Source organism: Eschrichtius robustus, chromosome 14 (assembly GCF_028021215.1).
Source record: "Eschrichtius robustus isolate mEscRob2 chromosome 14, mEscRob2.pri, whole genome shotgun sequence".
Classification (NCBI taxonomy): domain Eukaryota; kingdom Metazoa; phylum Chordata; class Mammalia; order Artiodactyla; family Eschrichtiidae; genus Eschrichtius; species Eschrichtius robustus.
This window is the reverse complement of record NC_090837.1, coordinates 179,040-201,586: the sequence shown is the minus strand read 5'-3', so window position 1 is coordinate 201,586 and position 22,547 is coordinate 179,040. Positions and strand designations below refer to the sequence as shown.

Genomic DNA, 22,547 nt, shown 5'->3' with positions numbered 1-22,547 from the left:
TCTTCAACAGGTAGATTTTATGCCCCTAATGCAGAAGTGTATATAAGCCTGCCACTTAGTGTAAATCAGATGGAAATATTTGTCTGATTTGTCCATTGCATGTATTCTGAATACCTAGAACACTCCCCAGCACATGGCAGACACCCAAAAAATGTTTATTGAATAAATTGAATGACTCTATGGCAATTAAGGTTTTGTGGAATAAGTATTTTTTTCACATCTATACTCTTCTTATAGAAAACAAACCCCCACAAAACCAGAAAGTTAGGCTTCCTCTTCAAAAAAGAACATTAGTTTGCCTTCTGGTTAAAACTGTTAAGCTGAGAATTGTACTCTGGGTTCATTTCTTCATTCCTCATAGTTTTCTTTCTTTCCTACTTACAGAACTAATAAAAAAACTAAACAACTTTACCAAACAACAGGAAAAAGTATCTGAATAAATGGAGAGATTCACTATTTTAATACCATTCAGTATTAAAAGATTTAAATTTTTCTCAAACTAGAATTGCACTGGGATTTTCATTAAATTCATTCCTACATGTTCAATAGGAACTTCTTGAAACATGACAATTTGTTTTATAACTTTTATAGAAAAATTAAGACATGAATAACAAGGCAGTTATTAAAGTAATGCTTTGCTCTACTATATTATTTCAAAATGCATTATAAATCTCTGTTAACTTAAACAGAACGATAATAGGGCAAAAAGAGAAAATAAAACAGAATAACTTCAGGGACTTCCCTGGTGGCGCAGTGGTTAAGACTCCACGCTCCCAATGCAGGGGGCCTGGATTCGATCCCTGGTCAGGGAGCCAGATCCCACATGCATGCCACAACTAAGAGTTCACATGTCACAACTAAAGAGCCCGCATGCCACAACGAAGGAGTCAGCGAGCCACAACTAAGACCCAATGCAAACAAAAAAAAAAACCAGAATAACTTCAGAAACAGATTCATGTATAGCTAGACATTTAGTGCATGATAAAGGCAGCACTATTAATCAGTGGGGGAAAGGATAAACTAGTCATTAAATGGCATCAGGACAAATGGCTGTTAGGGAAAAGCATAAACCCTACTTCACACATTCACATTCCCAGATGGATGAAAGACATAAATATGTACCTGACAGGAATTCTAGAAGAGGAAGATAGAGAGAATACAAAAAAAGAAAAAACCAATATTAGAGAAAATGGTTGCTTTTATCCAAAGCTGAAAGATAGAAGTCCTTGATCTGCAAGTGTATACACCACATGCCACACTGAATAAATGTTTTAAATCCACCAGATACACGAGCAAAAGCTGCAGAATACCAGGGATAATGAGTAAATATTTAAAGTTACTGGAAAGAGAAGGCAAATTACCTACAAAGGAATACCAATTATACTGACTACAGACTTCTAAGCTGAAAAGATAGAGGCCAGAAGACCACACAGTAATATATTCAAAGTACTAAAGGAAAACAATATAAACCCAGAATTCAATAGTGTGCTAAAGAGTGAGAACAATAAAAAGACACTGACATATTTCAAAGTAACAATAGCATCCTCAAAAGATGCTCATAATAAGAGAAATGCAAACTGAAACACTGAGACATAATCTGAGGCACACTTTAAATTAAAAGAGGTCTAAATTTGCATAAGCCTTATTTGGACCATGATTCAAAGAAATTGTTTTTAAAAAAAGCTTTGTTGAAATAATAGAAAAATTTGAACACTATCTATATATTTGATATTAAGGAATTAATTCTGATTTTGTAGGTGTGATAATGATATCCTGGTTATGATTTTTAAAGGAGTACTTATCATTCAGAAATAAATTCTGAAATATTTACAAATAATGAATCATGTCCTAGATTTACTTCAACATACAGTGACAGGTACAAATGTGGTCATTATACTATTCTGATTTTCTCTGTTTTGAAACTTTCATAACATAAATTTTAAAATCACCAGAGAGATATTTCATTTGTAAAACATGATGTTTTAAGATGTTACAGTTTTTTAAATCACAAAATGAGAGGTCTTAGGAAATTTTAGAAAATTTAAAAATTTTTTAATTTATTTTTTTGGCTGCATTGGGTCTCCAGCTGCTGCGTGCAAGCTTTCTCTAGTTGCAGTGAGCGGGGGCTACTCTTCGTTGCAGTGCGCGGGCTTCTCATTGCGGTGGCTTTTCTTGTTGTGGAGCATGGGCTCTAGGTGCGTGGGCTCCAGTCGTTGTGACGCACGGACTGCACGGCACGTGGGATTTTCCCGGACTAGGGATCGAACCCGTGCCCCCTGCATTGGCAGGCGGATTCTTAACTACTGTGCCACCAGGGAAGTCCCAGAAATTTAAAATTTTAATAACAAAAACCAAAAAAGGTTGAAGGTTTAAGGATAAAGTTGAAGAACTTTTCCAGAAAGCCGACCTCCCCTCCCCCCCAAAAAAAGATAAGCAATGAGACAGAAAGGGTAAGAAAATTATATGAACAATTTCAAAGGTTCAACACCAGATTATTCAGAGCTCAAGAAAGAAAAGAGAAAATGGGAAGAAAACAGAATCAAACAAAGAGAAAATTCTTAAAAATAACACTATCCAGGGACTGATCCATCAAATGGGTAATTTCTTAAAAAGACTGGGAGTAAACATATCATCATGAAAAATCTGAATACCAAAGATAAACTGATGAATGTAAAGGTTTCAATGATGATAAACAGGTTACATACAAAAGAACAATGGAATGGGATTTCTCAACAGTAACACTACTCCATTTTCTACCTAGCTTTGCCAGATTTCAAAGTTCTGAGGGAAAATAATTTCTTATCCAGGAAATTATACTAGTCCAAAATACCATGCAAATATGAGGACAAAGTAAAATAATTTCTAGTCATACACAACCTTAATATAGACCCCTTTTCGGGAAGGTAATAAGGTTATCATCCATTAAAAAGGGAAAAAAGAAGTTTCCAGGAAACAAGAGATCCAACACAGAGATGAGATGAGGGAATTGGCGAGGATAAAGGGAGGTCCCAGCCTGCCAGTGTGCTGTAGCCTAGAGAATAACTGATCAGTCTACACTGCAGCATGATGGAGGGCTCCTGGGGATGTGTGTTCAGGAAAAGAGAAAAATGATTAGATTGTGTGACAGGTTTGATCTTGAGGAAAACGGAATTGAGAGACATTTTACATAGGTTTAGGGAAAACAAAGCAAATAAATAAAAAGGCAATTATTCAAAACAGGAAAAGTAAAATTTATACAAGAAAGAAACTTATTATGGCTCAGCAATAAAGAACACTTATATAGTCATCACAATGAAAACACTGAACATGAATTTAGCCAAAATTTTTGAGAGGAACTACATTACAATACTTGCAACATAATCACATTGATTTAAGGATGTAGGAAGGAAGGCAGGTATAATAGTCAAGATTCTCATTTAATGCCTAAGGAACTAAAAAATGTCTCAAATTGACAAACTGCTTAAAAATTTTAAACTGTTTGCCACCATAAAATTAATAAACAGAAACATGAATTAAATAGAGTTGGGAGACCAGAAGCGGGAGCTCTCACGTCCTGTGATCATAGCAGAGCCCAACAGGAAGAAGACAGACTCCTCTTCTTTCCTGGTGAGGACTCAGCCAATGAAAAGCCACAGACTGATTGTTTACTATCACCCTCCCAACTTCCTTTTTCCTCTCTATAAAAGCGCTCTTCTTCCCTTGCTGTGGGGGATTTCTATGGTAGCTGACCTTGAATTGCAATTCTCCGCTGATCCCCAAAAAGCCATTTTTGCTGGAGAAATACATGGCAGTCTATTTATTTCAGGTCAACACTACTGAGAAGAAACACTCCTGTTTTTATTATGAGCCTTTTAATATATGAGACTTTTTAAAATGTATATACACATTTTTCAGAAAGTAAATAAATTACAGAGAAAGTAAAGCAATCAAATCAAGAAGTAGAAAAATAGCAAAAAGGAAAGGAAAATTTAAAAAGAGAGCAAATGTTACTCTAACTGAAAACCAAAAACAAGGAACATAAGACAAAACCAAAACACAGCACAGATTACCAAAACAACCCAAATCTGCTTCTTTGAAAAGATTAATGTAGATGTATATCTTGCAGAGCCAATCAAGAAAAAAGATGGCCCTAATAAATATTAAACTCAAAAAAGAAAAAAATAGCTACAATTAGAGCAGTGATTTTAAAATATCACTAACAAACAGCAATTTAAAGAATCACCAAAAGGGAATTCCCTGGTGGTCCAGTGGTTAAGATTCTCCGCTTCTAATGCAGGGGGCATGGGTTCAATCCCTGGTCGGGGAACTAAGATCCCGCATGCTGCACAGCGAGGCCAAAAAAAGCAAAAACAAAAACAAAACACCAAAAAAAAAAATCACTAAAAAAGAATAGTATGAACAACTTTGTGTCAACAAACTTGAAAACTTAGATGAGATGAACAATTTTCTAGAAAAACATGTGCCCCAAATTGACTCAATTAAGAACTACAAACTGAAATTAATCACTACCATTTAAAATGGAATCAGAAGTCAAATATCCACCCTGAAAGATTTTGAGCCCAAAACTTTCAAGGGAAAAATTATTTTACCAGGTAGAAGAAAAAAAGTTATGCTTCTCAAATTACTCATGAGACTTGTAAAATCTTGCAAGGATAGTACAAAGAAAGATTAAGGTGCAATCTTAAGTCTGAACGCTGAAAAAGTCCTAAGTAAAATATTAGTAAATTGAGTATGGCAGAGTATTAAAGTAATAATACAATGTCACATTCAAGCAAGGTTTAACCAGGAATGCAGGATGGTTAAAAAGCAGAAAAACTATTACTGTTATTATAATGTCATGGTATAATGAACACTCTTGTATCCATCACTCTATTTTGAAGCAGATCTGGGAATGATGTATTAAGGTTTGCCTTAGAGAAATGATATCTCGGTACTGTGATGCAATCCATTAACAGATTAAGGGGTGCAGACCAAGAATGTCGCCTGCCGTATCAGTAAAGGATGTTGTGGCCTTCAAGCCACCAGCCACTGCAGCCACTCCGGACTGTGCACCCTGAGGGGATTCAGGATGGAGAAAAGCAGAATATGGCCCTGGATAGTTAAGATGTGTATCAAAGGAATGATTTCAATGAGCCCAGACTCTTGCATCTTCCCACACATAGAAAAGTGCTAAACTCATTAATCTGAGATGCCTGGTTCTCTTTAATGAACAGTCATCTCTCGATGTTGTGACCACCTGGTCTTTGCTGCAAAAACTCCTGTATATCCTGGCTCCCCCCTTATGGTTTCAGAGCCGTCCCTCAGAGCTATTCAGAAAGTCCACTGAATAAAACATAATTCTCAACTTTCAGGTTGTGCATTTTTTTTCAGTCGACAGTTTTGGCAAACAATGAAGGGACCCAGAGCTGACTTTGCTCCTTCGCATGAACTCTACAATGAAAGAGCCTTGGTAGAGGCCTCCTGTGTCCGTCTGCCTCCTCAGAGAGTTCAGATGAATTTGGGTGAGTCTCTCCTGGTTCTTGGATCTCCCAACTATTGGTTGATGATCCTGTGTTTTATTTGGTGGTGTATAACAGGTGCTTGGCTCCCCAGGTGACAGATTCTGGGAAAATGAACCCCCTTACAACAGTTGAAAGACACTGAGCGGTCTGGGCTGAGTGGTTAGGTAGGAGGCTGACCTGGCATTCTTCCTCAAATGGCTATCTTAACAAGAATTTGTCGGGATAAAAGTGAAAATATTACATGAGAGCTTTCAGCACTGAAGAAGGGAATCTCATGGCCAGCAACGGCTTTTTCTCAGGCAACTGAGAAACTTGCAGGACTGGTAAAGGCAAGTCCTCATACCATGCAGACATCCCTATAAGGAAGCCCACTCAATTTAACTTAAAAAAACTTGCTCTGCTTGGGACACAGATAAGAACTGGCCACTCTGATCCAAGCATCCACGATGGTCTTATACTACCAGAGGGAGAACCTAGACACATAAGACGAGCTGAAAAGACTCTAGGGTAAAAACCTAGAGAAGTCAAGCTCACAAGCAGCACACTGGGCCACCATGCAATTTCACTAGTAAATTTTATCTCCAACGAATTCAGCTTTAAAATCGGAAATAGATTCTCTCAGATAAACTAGGGGCATCAGAAAGCCAACCTCCGACTAACACCCCAGCCAGATGCCTGTACGTATAGAGCTCATACTTGCAAGGATCTACTTAATTGGGAATTAAAGGAAATCTCACCCAGAAAATGACTAAGATGGGGCTCTTTTACTGCATACACAGTTAAGTTAGAGAAAGCTAGCTTGATAAAACATCTTTTCAGAATTCTGATCTCAAAGAAACAAAAGCCCTTCTAGGGGTAACTTGCCTTTCTCTTCCTGTGTCTTTGAAATGTTAATGTTCTATCTGATCACCTTGGGTATTCTGTGTGTGTGTGTGTGTGTGTGTGTGTGTGTGGTTTGAGAACTTGGTCTCTGCCATCCAAAAGGTACACATATTGTGTACATTTGGAGGCAATCGAATAGACTGGGATTCTGAGCAGTCATTTGTCTGACTGTACCAATTCGCAGGGGCTTTTTGCCACCTTAACCTTCATTGTGTCAGCCTGTACAACGAAGGCCTTTACTTTCTTGAACTATTTTTGGGAGTAAACTTTCTGGGTCTTGTTTAGGTGGTATCCTTCACACTGTCTTGTGGGGAAGCCTCTTGCATCTTATTGGTTTGAGTCACTATTATGATATATCTCATTAATGGCCAGATGATGGATCCTTCAAATGGGAGAAACTTCTAAATTGGTAAATTTTTAGAGAGCACTCATTATAAACAGCTGTTTTGTTGGTACCTATGGGGGGGAAAAACACATTAAACAGTGGAAAAAATATATACATAATGGTTAATCTAAGAACTCCTTTCATTTAAAACAAACAAAAAACTGGCTCGGGAAGTCTTATTTGTGGTCTATGCTTCCCCTCAATGGGTCTTACAGATGCTAATAAAAACATTGGAATAATTAATGTTAATTAGGTTGATCAATAGGGAAATTAAAAATAAAACTGAAAGTTTAGAGATTTTTTCCCAACCAGGTGGAAATTTTAAAGTGACTCATCTCCAAAAGATAAAGAAATCTCTAGATGGTTATTAAGAAATGGGATAAATAAAACAGATGTTAATGGGATTAAAACAAAAGGTTTTGGTACAATACTACCTAAGGTTGGATGGGCCAAAGGGACCCATACAAGTCCACCCTATTTACCCCAGTTAAAATATATATGTTTAAAGAGCTCAGCCATCCCTGGTGGCGCAGTGGATAAGAATCTGCCTGACAGTGCAGGAGACATGGGTTCGAACCCTGGTCCAGGAAGATCCCACATGCCGCGGAGCAACTAAGCCCATGTGCCACAACTACTGAGCCTGCACTCTAGAACACGGAAGCCACAACTACTGAGCCCGTGTGCCACAACTACTGAAGCCCATGTGCCTAGAGCCCATGCTCCGCAACAAGAGAAGCCACCGCAGTGAGAAGCCCGCGCACCGCAACGAAGACTAGCCCCCGCTCACCGCAACTAGAGAAAAGCCCGTGCACAGCAATGAAGACCCAATGAAGCCAAAAACAAATTAATTAATTAATTAAAAAAAAACTTGTTTAAAAAAAATAAAGGGGTGGAAGAAAATTACACTGAGATAGCTGACCAACAATTACTTGGGGCAACAGTTAGGCCAATTAATCAAGTTAAAAGATTGACAAAAGGGCCTGAGTCCCTTGGTTCAACCCCTCGCTGGGGACCCCAGAGCATTTTATACAAAATAGATAAAATGGTTGAGGGATAAATGAAAGGAAAGTTTCTAGGACTCCTTATAAGACCAAAACTTGTTGATAGGGGTCCTTTAATGTTGGTGACCAATTACGAGTAATGCTTCCCCTGCTTGGTATTGGTATTATAAGACAAGGCATGTAGATGTGCCCCTCAGGAAATATTAATTAAACATACAAAAGGAGGGCTTCCCTGGTGGCACAGTGGTTAAGGGAGCCCCGAAAAAGTAGTTTTGTACATGGTTAGGATTGGATTAGATTAAATTTAATTAGGTAAACGGATTTTGTTATTAAAAGTAGGCTGGTGCGAGACTTGATTTGGTTCCTCTCTGTTAAGAGAACAAAGTTTTCTTGGAATAGTGCTTTTGGTAACACATTGCGTGAATTTCTTTGCCTTTAAGTGATCTGTATTTGTTTTTGAAATCTTTTGTCACTTTGGTTAAGTGAATAAGCATTGTTTCACAGTGTCCTATGATCCTATTTGACCAAGTGCTTTGAAACCTTTTTGATATTTTTGACAAACTTCTCAAATATCAAATTCTAACTAAAGTTCTTTGGACCTTCCGCCAACTCTGGGATGCTTCAAAGGAGCCCTGAGACATCTCAGAGAGGAATATTAAACTAATTAGTCTTATTTGGTATGTTAAATTACTTGAGAAGCATTGTCAAGTGTTTGGAGATAAACCTTAGGTTATATTGTATGGGTAAATGTCATTAATATAGATATTCCAAAATTTATATGGAATTCCTAAAAATGTGGTATGTCCTGGTATAATGTTATCAGTCATAATTCTAGTTATTATCTTAAAATGTTGTATGTCACAGAAATATCCAAGTTTCTTGTCAACTGCCTTGGAATCAGATCTTTGACCATGTCATTTTAAGTCTTTTGTCATTTATAGACAATCATTATTTTACACTGATGCTTTTATAAAATGAAGATCTTCAAGAAGATTCATTAAAAGGATTTTTTGACAAATACAAGTATAACTTTTAAATCATACCGCTGAAATGGGTAAGAAATTACAAAACTCTAATGGAAAACCTGATGGCTTCATCCAGAATAACAGGAATTAATTACATGGGACTGAATGAACTGATAAATATGATTCATAATTTTATGACATTTTAATGAAATATACTGGCTTTCAATCTTCGTTTTCCAGAAAAAACTTTCCTCTTATGCTATGACCTACAAGTTGATAAAGTATGCCTTTGTAAACAAAGATGAAACATTTATCTTTTTCTTTCTACCCGATCCTTCCAGAATTTGGCTTCTCCAGCTGGCTGCACTGTGGACTTGATGGCCTACTGTGACCAGATTACAACTAGTTATACTAATCATTGTTTTAATTTGCTCTCTCTCGTTTTCAAATTATTTATGCCTTGTGTCTCTCTCCGCTACACTATAACTTTATTAATGTTACCAGCTGTCTTATATTCTGTTTGTTTTCTAAGATTGTTGTCTCTTGAATTACCCAATGTGTTAGCAGGCCTCCAACAAAATTAATGATGTCTCAAGAAGTTAACCATATACTTAACTCTACATAGAATAATTGTAATAGTACAACTCTAAATACGGTTAGAAGCAACAAGGGAAAACATCTACTGGATCATATAAACTAGTAAGACAAGCAATCCAGAGAATTTTAGATTCTCAACAGGGCCTAATCCAAAAAACAAACAAAAAACAAACACAAAAAACCCAGCGCATCGAATGGCCTATCAACAGAAACTTTGCCTGATCTAGGAATGAGCCTTCCTAGTGCCATGGGACAAAACTGGTCATGGGGACTTTCCTGGCGGTCCAGTGGTTAAGACTCCGCGCTTCCACTGCATAGGGCACGGGTTCAATCCCTGGTTGGGGAACTAAGATCCCGCATGCTGCAGCGCAGCCAAAAAACCCCCCAAAACCAAAAAACTGGTCATGAAATGCCTCCCAAATATTAAACAAATTTATGACCAAGAGGAGGCACTGTGGAAGAATGTCATCTGCCACATCAGCAAACAAAGGATGTTTGCAGCCTTCAAGTCCTCAGCCACTGCAGCCGTCCGGACTACACCCTGAGGGGATTCAGGGTGGAGACAGGCAGGATACTAGGCCCTGGAGAGTTAAGATCCTTATCAAAGGAATGACTTCAATGAGCCCAAGCTCTTGCATCTTCCCACACAGAAAAGTGCTAAGGTCATTAACTTGAGGTGTCTGGTTCTCGTTAATTGACAGAAATCTTCCGAGGTTCTGATTACCTGGCTTCTGTTGCAAGCCTCCTGTATACCCTGCTTACCTCTGGGGAGCGGTCCCTCAGAGCTCTCGGAGAGGCTGAGCCCGGGCTACGGCCTCAGAAAGTACGCGCAACGTAACGGAATGGTCAACTTCTGGGTTGTGCTTTTTTTTTTTTTTTTCAATAGACCGGAGTTAAGACAGATGGAAGAACAGGTCCTGGATAAAGTAAGACGTACAAGCAGGACATCCCTGCTCCTCTCACTCACGGGGTAGAGTCAGATTCCCTACCTGCGCCTGGCCTGCTCACCCCCCGGCGCCCGCTCCGCCCCAGGGAACCCAGGGCCCCAGGAACGCAGCCTCCCGCCTCCGCCCGCTAGCCCGGCGCTCCCGGCAGCCCCCGCCCCCCAGCTGGGGAGAACTCCGAGGAGGGCCCACCGTTCGGGTGCACGCGCCCCTCACCCTCCCCCCTCCCGCGTCTCCTCAACGTCCGCGCGCTTGCGCGCTCACCTGTCCTCGGGTTGCCTGCCTCTCGCGTGGGAACGACCGGGCTGCAGTGGGAAGGGAGGCGAGAGCGCGCGGAGCAGGCGGCGGCGCCGAGGGCCCTCAGCTAGGAGGCGAGGAGCAGAGCCACGCGCTCCCCAGGCCCGCGGAGCCAGGGCCGGGACTCCACTTCCCAGGAGCCCCCGCGCCGCCCCGCGGAGCGATTCTGGGCTTTGCGTCCGGCTGCGCTTCTCGGCGGGTCGTGAGTGGACGTGGAGCGCGTGCGCGTGCGCGAGGGCCCGGGGCGCGGCGTGGGCTGTGGGGGCCGGGCGGGCGCAGGAGGCCGGGCGGGGACCGAGCTGCCGCCGCCCGCCCTGCGGACCCGCGCGGGACGCGGAGGCCCGGGTGTGGGCGCGCTCGCCGAGCCGCTGCCTTTGTGACGGTGCAGCCCCGCCGGCGACGCTCCCGGTGCTGCGCCTGCAGGTGCCGATCGCAGGTACACGCGAGAGGGCTGGATGTGGTTTCTTCCTAGCGGGAGGCGGCGCCGCCGTTTCCTCGTCTCCTCGCCGAGGCGGACGGTTTTCACCAACAAATGGTTTTTCTTCCCTGTGGTCTCCCGGCCTGAGTGACCCCCGCTGCCACTTGGATTAGCGCGCCTTCGCGTTGGTGGGACGGGACCCTGACGCCCGGACGCGCTGGGCGGTGGTGGGGCGTTTGAACCACATATTCTCAGCGATGCAAAATAAGATTTCGTCTGTTCCTGTTTCTTTTTTTTTTTTCCTTCCCAACTGGGGCTAGATGTTTAAAACTTTGCATATGGCCTTTCCAGCATCTGTTAAACGTGATCATGCTCTTTTTTTGTTAGAATGGGAAATTTCTTTACAGTAAATGTCCTAACGTTCCTAAAAGACATCCAACGTGGTTATACTGGTTTTAAAAAACATATACTTCTGGATTCTATTCGTGGATATTGTAGAAGTTATATGCTGCAAACATTGATGAAGTAGGTCTACTTTTAAGAAGTTTGGTGGCAGAAAGGGCTGGATCGATTTCTATTTCTTGCTCCAGTCTAAAAATATTCATTAAAAAAACTTTTTACTTATTGAGACTTATTTTGGCAGTTATTTTCCTCAGAATTGCCTGTCTTATCAGTGTTTAAGATCCAGCAGGTTCGGCATCTCTAGCTCCTGGCTTCCTGATCTTCAGTTGTTGGGTTTTCTTTTTTAATCAAATAGATTAATTGAGGGTGTGTATGTGTTTAACCTAGTTTTACTTTTCAGAGATAGCTCATAATTATTATATTTTTATTTTCCCTTGACAGTTAAACGAATCAAATTTGTACATAAACTAACACCTGGTATGAATGTGAAAGATGAGGTTGACATCAAAATTACATAGATCCCACCCAAAGTATATGGAGAAGGTGAAGAATTTAAGTTCTATCTTTACTTCATATACAGAATATACTGTTAAAAAAAAAAAAAAGAAGTAAAAGGGAAGACAGGTTGTCATCCAAAGTGCTAGCTAAAAAATATTAGTCACCTTAGCGGTGTTGACTAAAGTTAACCTGGGACATAAATAGCACAACCCCTCCCTGCCCCTTTTTAAACTACCTCAACGCTGCAGTAATTTTCTTCGGTGACCTAACTAATCGCCTCTTCTCTTGTTTCATTAAAATTGTCCCTCTCTTACAAAGCCTCCTGGACAGTGGATGGCACACATTCCTGCCCTTCTTGAAAATTGTTCATTTGTTCTTTCATTCCCTCTCTCAACACATATTTCTTGAGCTCTTAGCATGTGCCAGTCACAGGGCCAGTATTTGAGATATATATCATAAGTTAAATTATGAAGTCTGCTTCTCAGTATTTTATATAAACATCTCAAACTTTTGTTTAGGAAGAGATATTAATAGTATTTACATAGATACAAGGTGTACCTTCTGGGAAAGAGATGACACAGTATCTTATTAATTAACTACATCCCCAGCATGTACAAGAGATTTAGTTAATATCAATGAGTTTAGTAAAGGGACTGGAAAGAGCATATAAACAGATTGCTTAACTGTACTCAGTAACAAATTTGCAAATACCTTTGTAAAAGAAAGTCTGTTCACAACAGGAAGAAGATACCTAGTAATTTTAACTAGAAATGTATCTGAATAATAAGAGAAAACTTTAAAATAATCCTAGGAGTCATAAATAAGAATAAAGGATGAGTAGGAATGAGAACAGTTCTGTTCATGGCTTAAATGCACTTGCCAAGAAAATATTACTAGGATTGTTTTTTTAAAGAACCCCATGCAATTTTTTCTTTCTTTTATATCTCCATCTTCTTAAAAATGTTATGAAAGTGACTCATTCCTTTTCCTTTTAATTAGATGAGAAAATGTTTCTGTTAAAGGAAAAATACTCCTAGAAATGATGAGTTCCCTTGGTTTTCATCACATAATTCAAGCACTGAAGGCTTAGTAGCATATAGTTTAAAAAAATTTTAGTTTTTTAAAATTTTTGTTTTAAGGAAAAAGGAGTTTCATTGTGTGATATCTCCGTTTTGCTTACAATAGACTTTCACCTGTACTTTTCCTTATAGCATGACTCAGATCAGCCAGGGTCTTAAATCTTCTGGCTCTGAAGCAAGGTCAGGACTGGTGTGTCACCGGCTGTATATGCATCTCTGGCTTAGAACCAACACCAGGAGCATAATTTTTGCCTCTTTCCACACAATACCTTTCTGCTGTCTCATCCTTACCTTTTCTGGTCAATGTTTTATTATGAAAAATTTTGAACATACAGCTAAACTGAAAGAAGTTTACAGTGAATACTTATAACCTCCCCTCCTAGACTCTACCATTAACATTTTACTATACTAATTTGAACATATATCTGTCTGTCCCTTTCTTCATCAGTCCCTATTTTTTGGGATGCATTTTAAAGTAAATTGCAGCCATCAGTATGCTTTCCTGAAATACTTCTGAATGCATGTGCATTGTTAACCAGAATTTAATGTTTGTTTCGCTTTTGCTTTTGATGTGAAATTTACATAAAAAGAAATGCACAACCTGAGAGTGTCCATTTGTTGAGTTTTCACAGATGCACAATCTTTGCCTTTTGTATCTTTGAGTATGTCTTTGCTGTCTCTGCTGCTGGGTCCTTTTGCTGATGATCCCTTGTCCTTCACAGATGCCAAATACCAGTGAACTTATTCAGAACCTTAAGAGATCTGTTCTCTTTTATTAAGAATTACATACTCCATATGCCCAAGCGAAACGCTATCCCCGAGAAGGTCTCGCCGGTCCATGGGCGCTGGTCCTCAAGCACTGGGTATTCCAGTCTCCATTGCCTGCCCTGAGGGCAGACATATGTACAAACCACAAGTTATCGCCTAGTGTTTGACAAATGCTGAGTGAACAAATACGAAGCACAAAGCACTGTGCTGGCCTCTTTCCAGGTTTTAGAGTGAGGTTATCCCAGTTCTCAAGTGGTTCTTCATCTTACAGGGAGGTGGACAAATGAGCCAAGTGTTGAAGTGCTAGGAGCGTGGGCAAAAGGCTCCAGGGATTTTCTCTGGGACGATGGGAAGGTTTTTGGAAAAGGTGGCATGTGAATGAGGCTTAGAGAACATGGGGCAAGTGCAGTAGGATTGAAGGTTGAAAGGTTGTCAGGGCCCAGAATGTGGATGCTTGTGATCAGAGCTGTGCATGGAACCTCTGTGCCTCAGATCGTAACTTCCATAGCCTTCTTGCTGGTGCTGGAAGCTTCTTTCAGGCCATCTCTGCCCTGGTGGTGGGCAGAATAGCAGCTCTCAAAAGACATCTGCGTCCTAACTGCCAGAAGCTGTGGCTACATCAGCTTATTGGCAACAGGAACCGTGTAGATGTGATTCAGCTGAGGACCTTGGAACGGGGAGCCTGCCCTGGGTTATGTGGGTAGGACAGGGGGACAGAGGGTGAGGGTCGGAGGACTTGTGACAGCGGAGGCAGCAGGGCACAGAGGGCAGTGACCTTGCTGCTGCGGGCTTCCTGCCTGCAAGCCTGGTCCCTCCCTCCCAGCTGTTGAGCCCACCCCTGCCCTGCTTCACGCCCACAGACACGCCCAGGTCCCCATTTGATCCTACCACCTCTTCTAGCTCCGCCCTTTCGTTGCTGTTCTCGCCTCCAAACTTTTCAGCCCTATTGTGGAATTTGCCTGCTGTTCCCGCTTTAGTGAACCCTCATCTAGCCAGTCAGGGCACTAGAATGCCTAATTCATCTGAACTCTGTTAATCCTCCCTTCCTTGAAATTCTCTCTTCTGGCTTCTGATATACATCTCTACAGCTCTTCTATAGATCTGTCTGTAGATCTTCTCATTCTCTGGTGGATCTTTCTCTGCTTCCTTTTTGGGATTCCTTTTCTCCTCTGTTTTCTTCCTAGATGCTAATTTATCCCACAATTTTTATTCCTTTTAGATCCCCATGATTTTTTAAAATTAATTAATTAATTAATTAATTTTTGGTTGCATTGGGTCTTTGTTGCTGCGTGCGGGCTTTCTCTAGTTGCGGCAAGCGGGGGCTGCTCTTCGTTGTGGTGCGCGGGCTTCTCATTGTGGTGGCTTCTCTTGTTGCGGAGCACAGGCTCTAGGCGCGCAGCCTTCAGTAGTTGTGGCTCGCGGGCTCTAGAGCACAGGCTCAGTAGTTGTGGTGCATGGGCTTAGTTGCTCCACGGCATGTGAGATCTTCCTGGACCAGGGCTCGAACCCATGTCCCCTGCATTGGCAGGCGGATTCTTAACCACTGCGCCACCAGGGAAGTCCCTATCCCACAATTTTCTGGTCCTACAGTTTATTTTACTCTCCATGGTATCTTTGGTTGATTTTATACACTGCCATGGTGTCATCTGATAATGCCATTACCCAGCTTTACCAGATATTCTGTCTCCTGGTGGGCTTTATAGGAATCATGTCCCAGGGATGTATAATCTCCCTTAGACCCCATCTGTCTCCTTCACCCGCATCAGAGTAGATGAATACATCACCCCCAAATCTGTGACTAAAGATCCACCCCCACTCCCCCTCAAGAAGTTGTCCTGTTTGAGAATATAGCTGTGCAGCTTGAGTAGATCCAGGTAGAAGAGAAATGTGGATGGCGGGTGATACAGCTGGATAACCCTCACATCTAAACATGTCCTTCTCCCTCTTCCTTCTCTGGCTCATGCACCGTGTGCACAGCCAGTCCTACCCCCAGACATTATTGTCCATTCTGTCACCCAGAAACCTGGGGTCACCTTGAACCCTTAACCTGTATTCCCAACCACATCTAATCAATTCCATTGCTGCCCTCCTTTGTGCTCCTGTCTTCTAGATCACAGTTTCCCTCCTGCCTGGTTTTGCAGGTGTTTCATCCCCCTCTAGTCCATCACACAACTACCTCAAAGGCAGACACATCTGTTGTCATTGCCCAGCTGACAGCATGTAGGCAAGAGTCTGTGTTTCTGAGGATGGCACTTTGGGCCTCTGTGACCTCGACCTGGCCTGTTTCTGGCTGCTCCCTGCCCTGCACCACATTCGACGGCCACACGTCGAGCTTCTCCCCCCACGTCACTGTCGAAGGCCCTGCCTTTGTTCATGGTTCCCCACCCTCGCTTATCTGCCTGAACTCAGACGCGCTCTGGACTCAGCCTTAGACCCCCAGCTCGTGCTAGACTAAGCCTTGAGACTCCCAGCTCGTGCTCTGGACTCAGCCTTGAGACCCCCAGCTCGTGCTGGACTCAGCCTTGAGACCCCCAGCTCGTGCTCTGGACTCAGCCTTGAGACCCCCAGCTCGTGCTCTGGACTCAGCCTTGAGACCCCCAGCTCATGCTGGACTCAGCCTTGAGACCCCCAGCTCGTGCTCTGGACTCAGCCTTGAGACCCCCAGCTCATGCTGGACTCAGCCTTGAGACCCCCAGCTCGTGCTCTGAACTCAGCCTTGAGACCCCCAGCTTGTGCTGGACTCAGCCTTGAGACCCCCAGCTCGTGCTGGACTCAGCCTTAGACCCCCAGCTCGTGCTGGACTCAGCCTTGAGACCCCCAGCTCGTGCTGGACTCAGCCTTGAGACCCCCAGCTCGTGCTGGACTCAGCCTTGAGACCCCCAGCTCGTGCTCTGGACTCAGCCTTGAGACCCCCAGCTCGTGCTCTGGACTCAGCCTTGAGACCCCCAGCTCGTGCTGGACTCAGCCTTGAGACCCCCAGCTCGTGCTGGACTCAGCCTTGAGACCCCCAGCTCGTGCTAGACTAAGCCTTGAGACTCCCAGCTCGTGCTCTGGACTCAGCCTTGAGACTCCCAGCTCGTGCTCTGGACTCAGCCTTGAGACCCCCAGCTCGTGCTCTGGACTCAGCCTTGAGACCCCCAGCTCATGCTGGACTCAGCCTTGAGACCCCCAGCTCGTGCTCTGGACTCAGCCTTGAGACCCCCAGCTCGTGCTAGACTCAGCCTTGAGACCCCCAGCTCGTGCTGGCTGCCGTCTGTGCTCCATGGGGGTCGGTTTCTTCAGCTCGACTTAGCTGCTGAGGGCAGGGATAAATGCTTCACTCACGTTTTATCCCCTGGGCCTGGGACACAGCCGGGATCATAGTAAAGTGTTCAGGAATGATTTAGAAAAATGACAGAAGATCACAATAGTTATCAGCTTACCTCCTGTTTCCCTAAATACAAATGAAAACTCATCCCGGTGTCCCTCCCCTGGCAATATCTGTTGTTACGTTAGAGAAGTCAGTTTTGGTCAGTTGCATAAGAAGATCCTTTGTAAATCTGGTGTCTGATGAAAGGATCTGATTACCCCTAAGAAATGGTAGGAACTGAGAATTAAATAGACTCCGTGACAGCTTGGATCAGTGGCTCTCAACCATGGTGCACGTCAGAACCACCTGGAGTGCTCCCTCCCCAGAAAATTAAATGAGACTCTCTTGGTAGGGAAGGGTGGCATGAGACCCAAGTATTAATAATTTATTAATATAGGGGGAAAGTCCAGTGTGCAGTCAGGGCTATAAACCGCCAGTTTAGATAAAGTTTTAAATAAATTATCTAGAAGTGGGCGTTAAGGGAAATTAGGGTGACATAAGACTATTTGCTTTAAATCATAAAACAGGAGAGTCACTGGAATGAACCTTAGATGTCCATGTAAACTGGAGGCTGTATATAGTTTTTTTTTTTTTCTTTTTAAATAAGATCCTATTGAAAGTTTATCAGTGACTAGAAATTTCCTGCCTCTTTCCGTGACCTGATCTGTTACCAGGTGTCGTTTGATTAATGGTGTCTTATTATATTGACTTGTAATTGACTTCTTTGTGACTCCACACATTTTTCCAAATTCTGCCCTCTGGAACAACTCATAATAAATATTATCCCTGTGGACTTCCCTGGTGGTGCAGTGGTTAGGAATCTGCCTGCCAATGCAGGGAACATGGGTTCGATCCCTGGTCTGGGAATATCCCACATGCCGCAGAGCAACTAAGCCCATGCACCACAACTACTGAGCCTGAGCTCTAGAGCCCGTGAGCCACAACTACTGAGCCTGTGCTCTAGAGCCCACGAGCCACAACTACTGAGCCCGCAAGCCACAACTACTGAGCCTGTGCTCTAGAGCCCACGAGCCACAACTACTGAGCCCGTGTGCAACAACTACTGAAGCCCGTGCGCCTAGAGCCCGTGCTCCACAACAAGAGAAGCCACCGCAATGAGAAGCCTGTGCACCGCAACGAAGAGTAGCCCCTGCTCGCCACAACTAGAGAAAGCCCACACACAGCAATGAAGACCCAACGTACCCAAAAAAATAAAACACAAAATGTTTAAAAATATATATATTATCCCTGTTCCACAGGATCTGTAAATGTGTGAAGACCATTCTCTTGCTTCACCCAAGTAATTTCTTATGCAGGCTGGACGTCCCTGGTTATTTCAGCCTTTACTCACCTGAGCTCAGTGAGGGAGGGGCCTGTCTGAACAGCTGCTGCTCTGGGCTCCGCCCCTGGAATAGTACTTGGCATGTGGTTCGTGAGCCCTTGGTAAACATCTGGAGCAAGAAGGTGTGAACAAGGAACACACGCGTTCATCCCACCTTTCCATCCTGCTGACTGGATTCTGACTCCTGGAAATGAGCCTGTGCTCCTCTGATGATACCCCACAGAGAACACGTGTCCGCTTCTGTGTCTTAACTCCCACAGCTGGTGTGTTCAGCTAAAGTTACTCAAGTTTCTGGGGAAGGGTTAAAAGCAGTAAGGACAGACCCGTGCCTGGCATCAGTGACCTCACCCCAAGCAGACATGACCTTGGGCAGGTAGCTGTGCTCTCTGGCTGTACTTTTGTTCAGTTCATGTTGCTTCCTGTCCTAGGGACTGTGGGAGCACAGAGGCGAAAGAACACTAAACCTTCCTGGAGAAATTAGGGAATGACATAGGAAAGGGTGATGTTTGATCTTGCAGGATGGGTAGGATTTTACCAAGCGGCACGAAAGGGCAGAGGCTTCCTGGCCTAGGACTAGGGCGTGTGAAGAGGTTGGGCAGTTCAGGTGGTGCAGCATGGATGTGGGGGGGTGGGTGGTAGTTTGATGGGACATTTAGGGCTAGTGAGGGAGAAAAGGGCCCGCCACAAAGAACCCTAAATCCTTGCTGAGGACTTGGTCCATTTTCCTGTGAGTACTGGGAGATCAGCAGAGAATTCTAATCAAGAAGCGCAACTTACGTGTTTTACAGAGATGATGCTGATGTGGACACTCATCGGAGTGAGAAAGACCAGAGGCGGGGAAGCCAAGCCTGAGCCAAGGCCGTGGGATCTGGAGGGGTGGGCTAGAGAAACGTCTAGGAGGGGATTTACAGGTTGTAGTAACTGATTGGATGTTAAGAGGACAGAGTCCAGAAAGATACTTGCGTTACTTGTCCCTAGATGTCGTGTATGTTTTTAATTAACAAGCAGATAATCCTTACCGTGTGTCAGGCACTGTTTTCTGTGTTTTACAAATATGGACTCATTTAATTCTCGTAATAACCCTATGGTAGGCACTATTTAGTCCCCACTGTACAGATGAAGAGACCGAGATACTGAAAGGTTAAGAAGCCACCTGTGAGCAGTGGAGTGGGGTCTGAACCCAGGCTGTCTGGCTGCAGAAGGCATGCTGTTAACCACAGTTGGGAATATGCACTTGAGGTTGGGGAAGACATAGGGGCAGAGGACAGAGTGATCTGTTCATTCTAGCCCAACACTGAGACTGTCGTGAGCCAACAATGGGATGGACCATGGGGTAAAACAAGTAGGTGTGCTCCGTGCCCTGGAAGTGCCCAGGGGGCCATTGATACGGCGGAGACTGAGAAAGATGGAGAAGCAACAAAGGGTGACCTACATTTAAGCTAATCATAATTTTTAATTTTTATTAGTATTTTTAATTTTTAAAAATGGATGTATAGTTGATTTACAATGTTGTGTTAATTACTGCTGTACAGGGAATTCCCTGCTGGTCCAGTGGTTAGGACTCTGTGCTTTCATTGCTGAGGATGTGGGTTCAATCCCTGGTCGGGGAACTAAGATCCCGCAAGCCGTGCGATGTGGCTAAAAGAAAAAGAAAAAGTTACTGCTGTACAGCAAAGTGATTCAGTTATGTGTGTGTGTGTGTGTGTGTACATTCTCTTTTTTCATATTCTTTTCCTTTATGGTTTATCATAGGCTATTGAGTATAATTCCCTGTGCTATACAGTAGGACCTTGTTGTCTGTCCATTCTATATATAATAGTTTGCATCTGCTAACCCCAAACTCCCAATCCTCCCCTCCCCCTCGGCCACTACAAGTCTGTTTTCTATGTCTGTGGGTCTTTTTCTGTTTCATAGATAAGTTCATTTGTGTCATATTTTAGATTCCACACATAAGTAATATCGTATGGTATTTGTCTTTCTTTTTCTGACTTACTTAGTATGGTAGTCTCTAGTTGCATCTAATCATAATTTTTTAAGTCATTAGAGAAGACTAAGAAGTACCAAGATATATAGAGGAAAACTAGGTGAGGGGCTAGCAAAGTCAATAAAGAGGTTCAAGAACAATTGAGAGGCCAGCAGTGCCTCTATAACAGGTGTCATTGGTGAAAACCAGTTTAGCACTGGTGAGGGGTCAGAAACCCTAGTGCTTTTGTTCATGTACAATAAGTATGGGTAGAATTGAAATGGAAATCCTTAAGATCTCCAGAAGACAAAGGGGGCAAACAATGTAAAAGGAAGCAAATACAAAAGAGCCATAAACATAAACATATGGAAAATATTCAAACCTAGTATTCAAAGGGTGGAAATTAAAGATACAATCTAAATTTAAAACAAGTTAAAAGTGCAGTGTTTATAGACTTCTACTTCTGTCCAAGATGGAGTAACAGGGAGGGGATTTACCTATCCTCTTGCCCAAACAAACAGCAACAACAACAAAAAGACAAAATACATGAAACAATCGTTTAAAGACATTCGATATCAGACCACAAAGGACAGTTATCCCTGAGAGATGGAAAACCAAGCAGGTTAGCCCTCTGACTGCCCTGGTTTATTGCCTTGAGAGGGTTTCCAGGTTACAGCAGAGGAAGGGGAAGCTGAGAGCGGCTGAGCAGACCCTGAGTCCAGAATGCAGAGCTGAGGCTGCGAAGGGCAGGGCAGCAGCCTTCACAGAGTGCAGAGGGTGCCCCTGAGTGATCACACAAAGCACACAAGGGGGAGGAAGCTGCAGGGAACAGCATGTGGCGTTCACATGGGGGTTGTGGCCATTACTGCTGGCCAGGCTGGAAAGCTCCTCTGATTCCTGGAGCACTGGGAGTGGAGCTATATGAAGCACTGAAAGGAAAAATACCTGTCTGCTTAGGATTCTATATTTGGCAAAAGTATATTTCAACAACAAAGGCAAGACAACCTCCAGAATGGGAGAAAATATTTGGAAGTTATATTATCTGATAAGGGTTTACTATCCAGAATAGATAAAAAACTACAATTCAACAACTAAAAGACAAATGACCCAATTTAAAAATAGGTAAAGGACTTGAACATACATTTCTCCAAAGAAGATATACAAATGGCCAGTAAGCACACGAAAATAATGCAAATCAAAAGCACAGTGAGATACCACTTCACCCCTACTAAGATGGCTATATAATTTAAAAGATGGCACAACACGTGTTGGCAAGCATGTGGGGAAGTTGGAACCCTTGTACATTACTTGTGTGAAAGTAAAATTGTGCAGCCACTATGGAAAACAGTTTGGTGGGTCCTCAAAAAGCTAAACGTAAAATTACCGCATGAGCCAGCAATTCCACTCCTAGGTATACCCGTCAGCAGATGAGTGGATAAACAAAATGTGGTGGGTCCATACAATGGAGTATTATTCAGCCATTAGAGTGAACTACTGATACGGGCTACAACATGCATGAACCTTGAAAGCATGATGCTGAGTGAAATAAGCCTGACATGAAAGGGCAAATATCGTATGATTCCCTTTTCACCTATAAGGGAAAAGAATCTGAAAAAGTATATATATATATATGTAAAACTGAGTCACTTTGCTGTACACCTGGAACTACCACAACATTGTAAATCAGCTATACTTCAGTAATAAAAAGGATTTTTAAAAAATAAGAGGATTTGATGTATTAGAACCGTTCAGTTCCAAATGAAATTTAGCATGGAACTGTAGAGATAGCAGGGTGCGGGAGAGGCAGTCTTCGGAGCTCTTTTCTTCCTACTCCTGGGGATTTCGGGCACTATAGGTGTATTTCTGGAACAGTCAGATGTCGTCTGGATGTGTGGATGTATAGGTACAGCAGTTGGTCTGAGGGAATCTAGGCTCGCGATTAATGAGCCCCAGGTCACAGCACCTTTCCTCAAGTTTCTGCCTTTTCCGCAGCTTCACCTGCTCGGGATCTCCTGTTACTCAGGAAGCGTCAGGAACGAGGAGGGCATGGAGGCCGAGTTGCTAACTGCCCGGTCTCACGTAAGTTGGGCTGCCTTCATTCTTCTTTGTTTTCCGGCTGAGAATCCCTTTTTAGTTAAGGGTTCTTAAGGGGTCCA

The 22,547-nt window shown here is 43.0% G+C and overlaps 2 protein-coding genes across 2 annotated transcripts in view; one reads left to right on the top strand and one right to left on the bottom strand.

Annotated features, from left to right (window-relative positions):
- LOC137776442 (zinc finger protein 268-like) overlaps positions 1–22,547 on the bottom strand; it is a 131,200-nt gene that overhangs the window by 3,155 nt on the left and 105,498 nt on the right.
- The window catches only part of ZNF268 (zinc finger protein 268), a 66,499-nt gene continuing 54,819 nt past the window's right edge, over positions 10,868–22,547 (top strand). The window contains exons 1-2 of the mRNA XM_068562918.1: positions 10,868–11,008; positions 22,384–22,470. Coding sequence (XP_068419019.1) covers positions 22,438–22,470 — 33 coding nt within the window. The 5' untranslated portion in view covers positions 10,868–11,008; positions 22,384–22,437. The remainder of the gene's footprint in view (positions 11,009–22,383; positions 22,471–22,547) is intronic.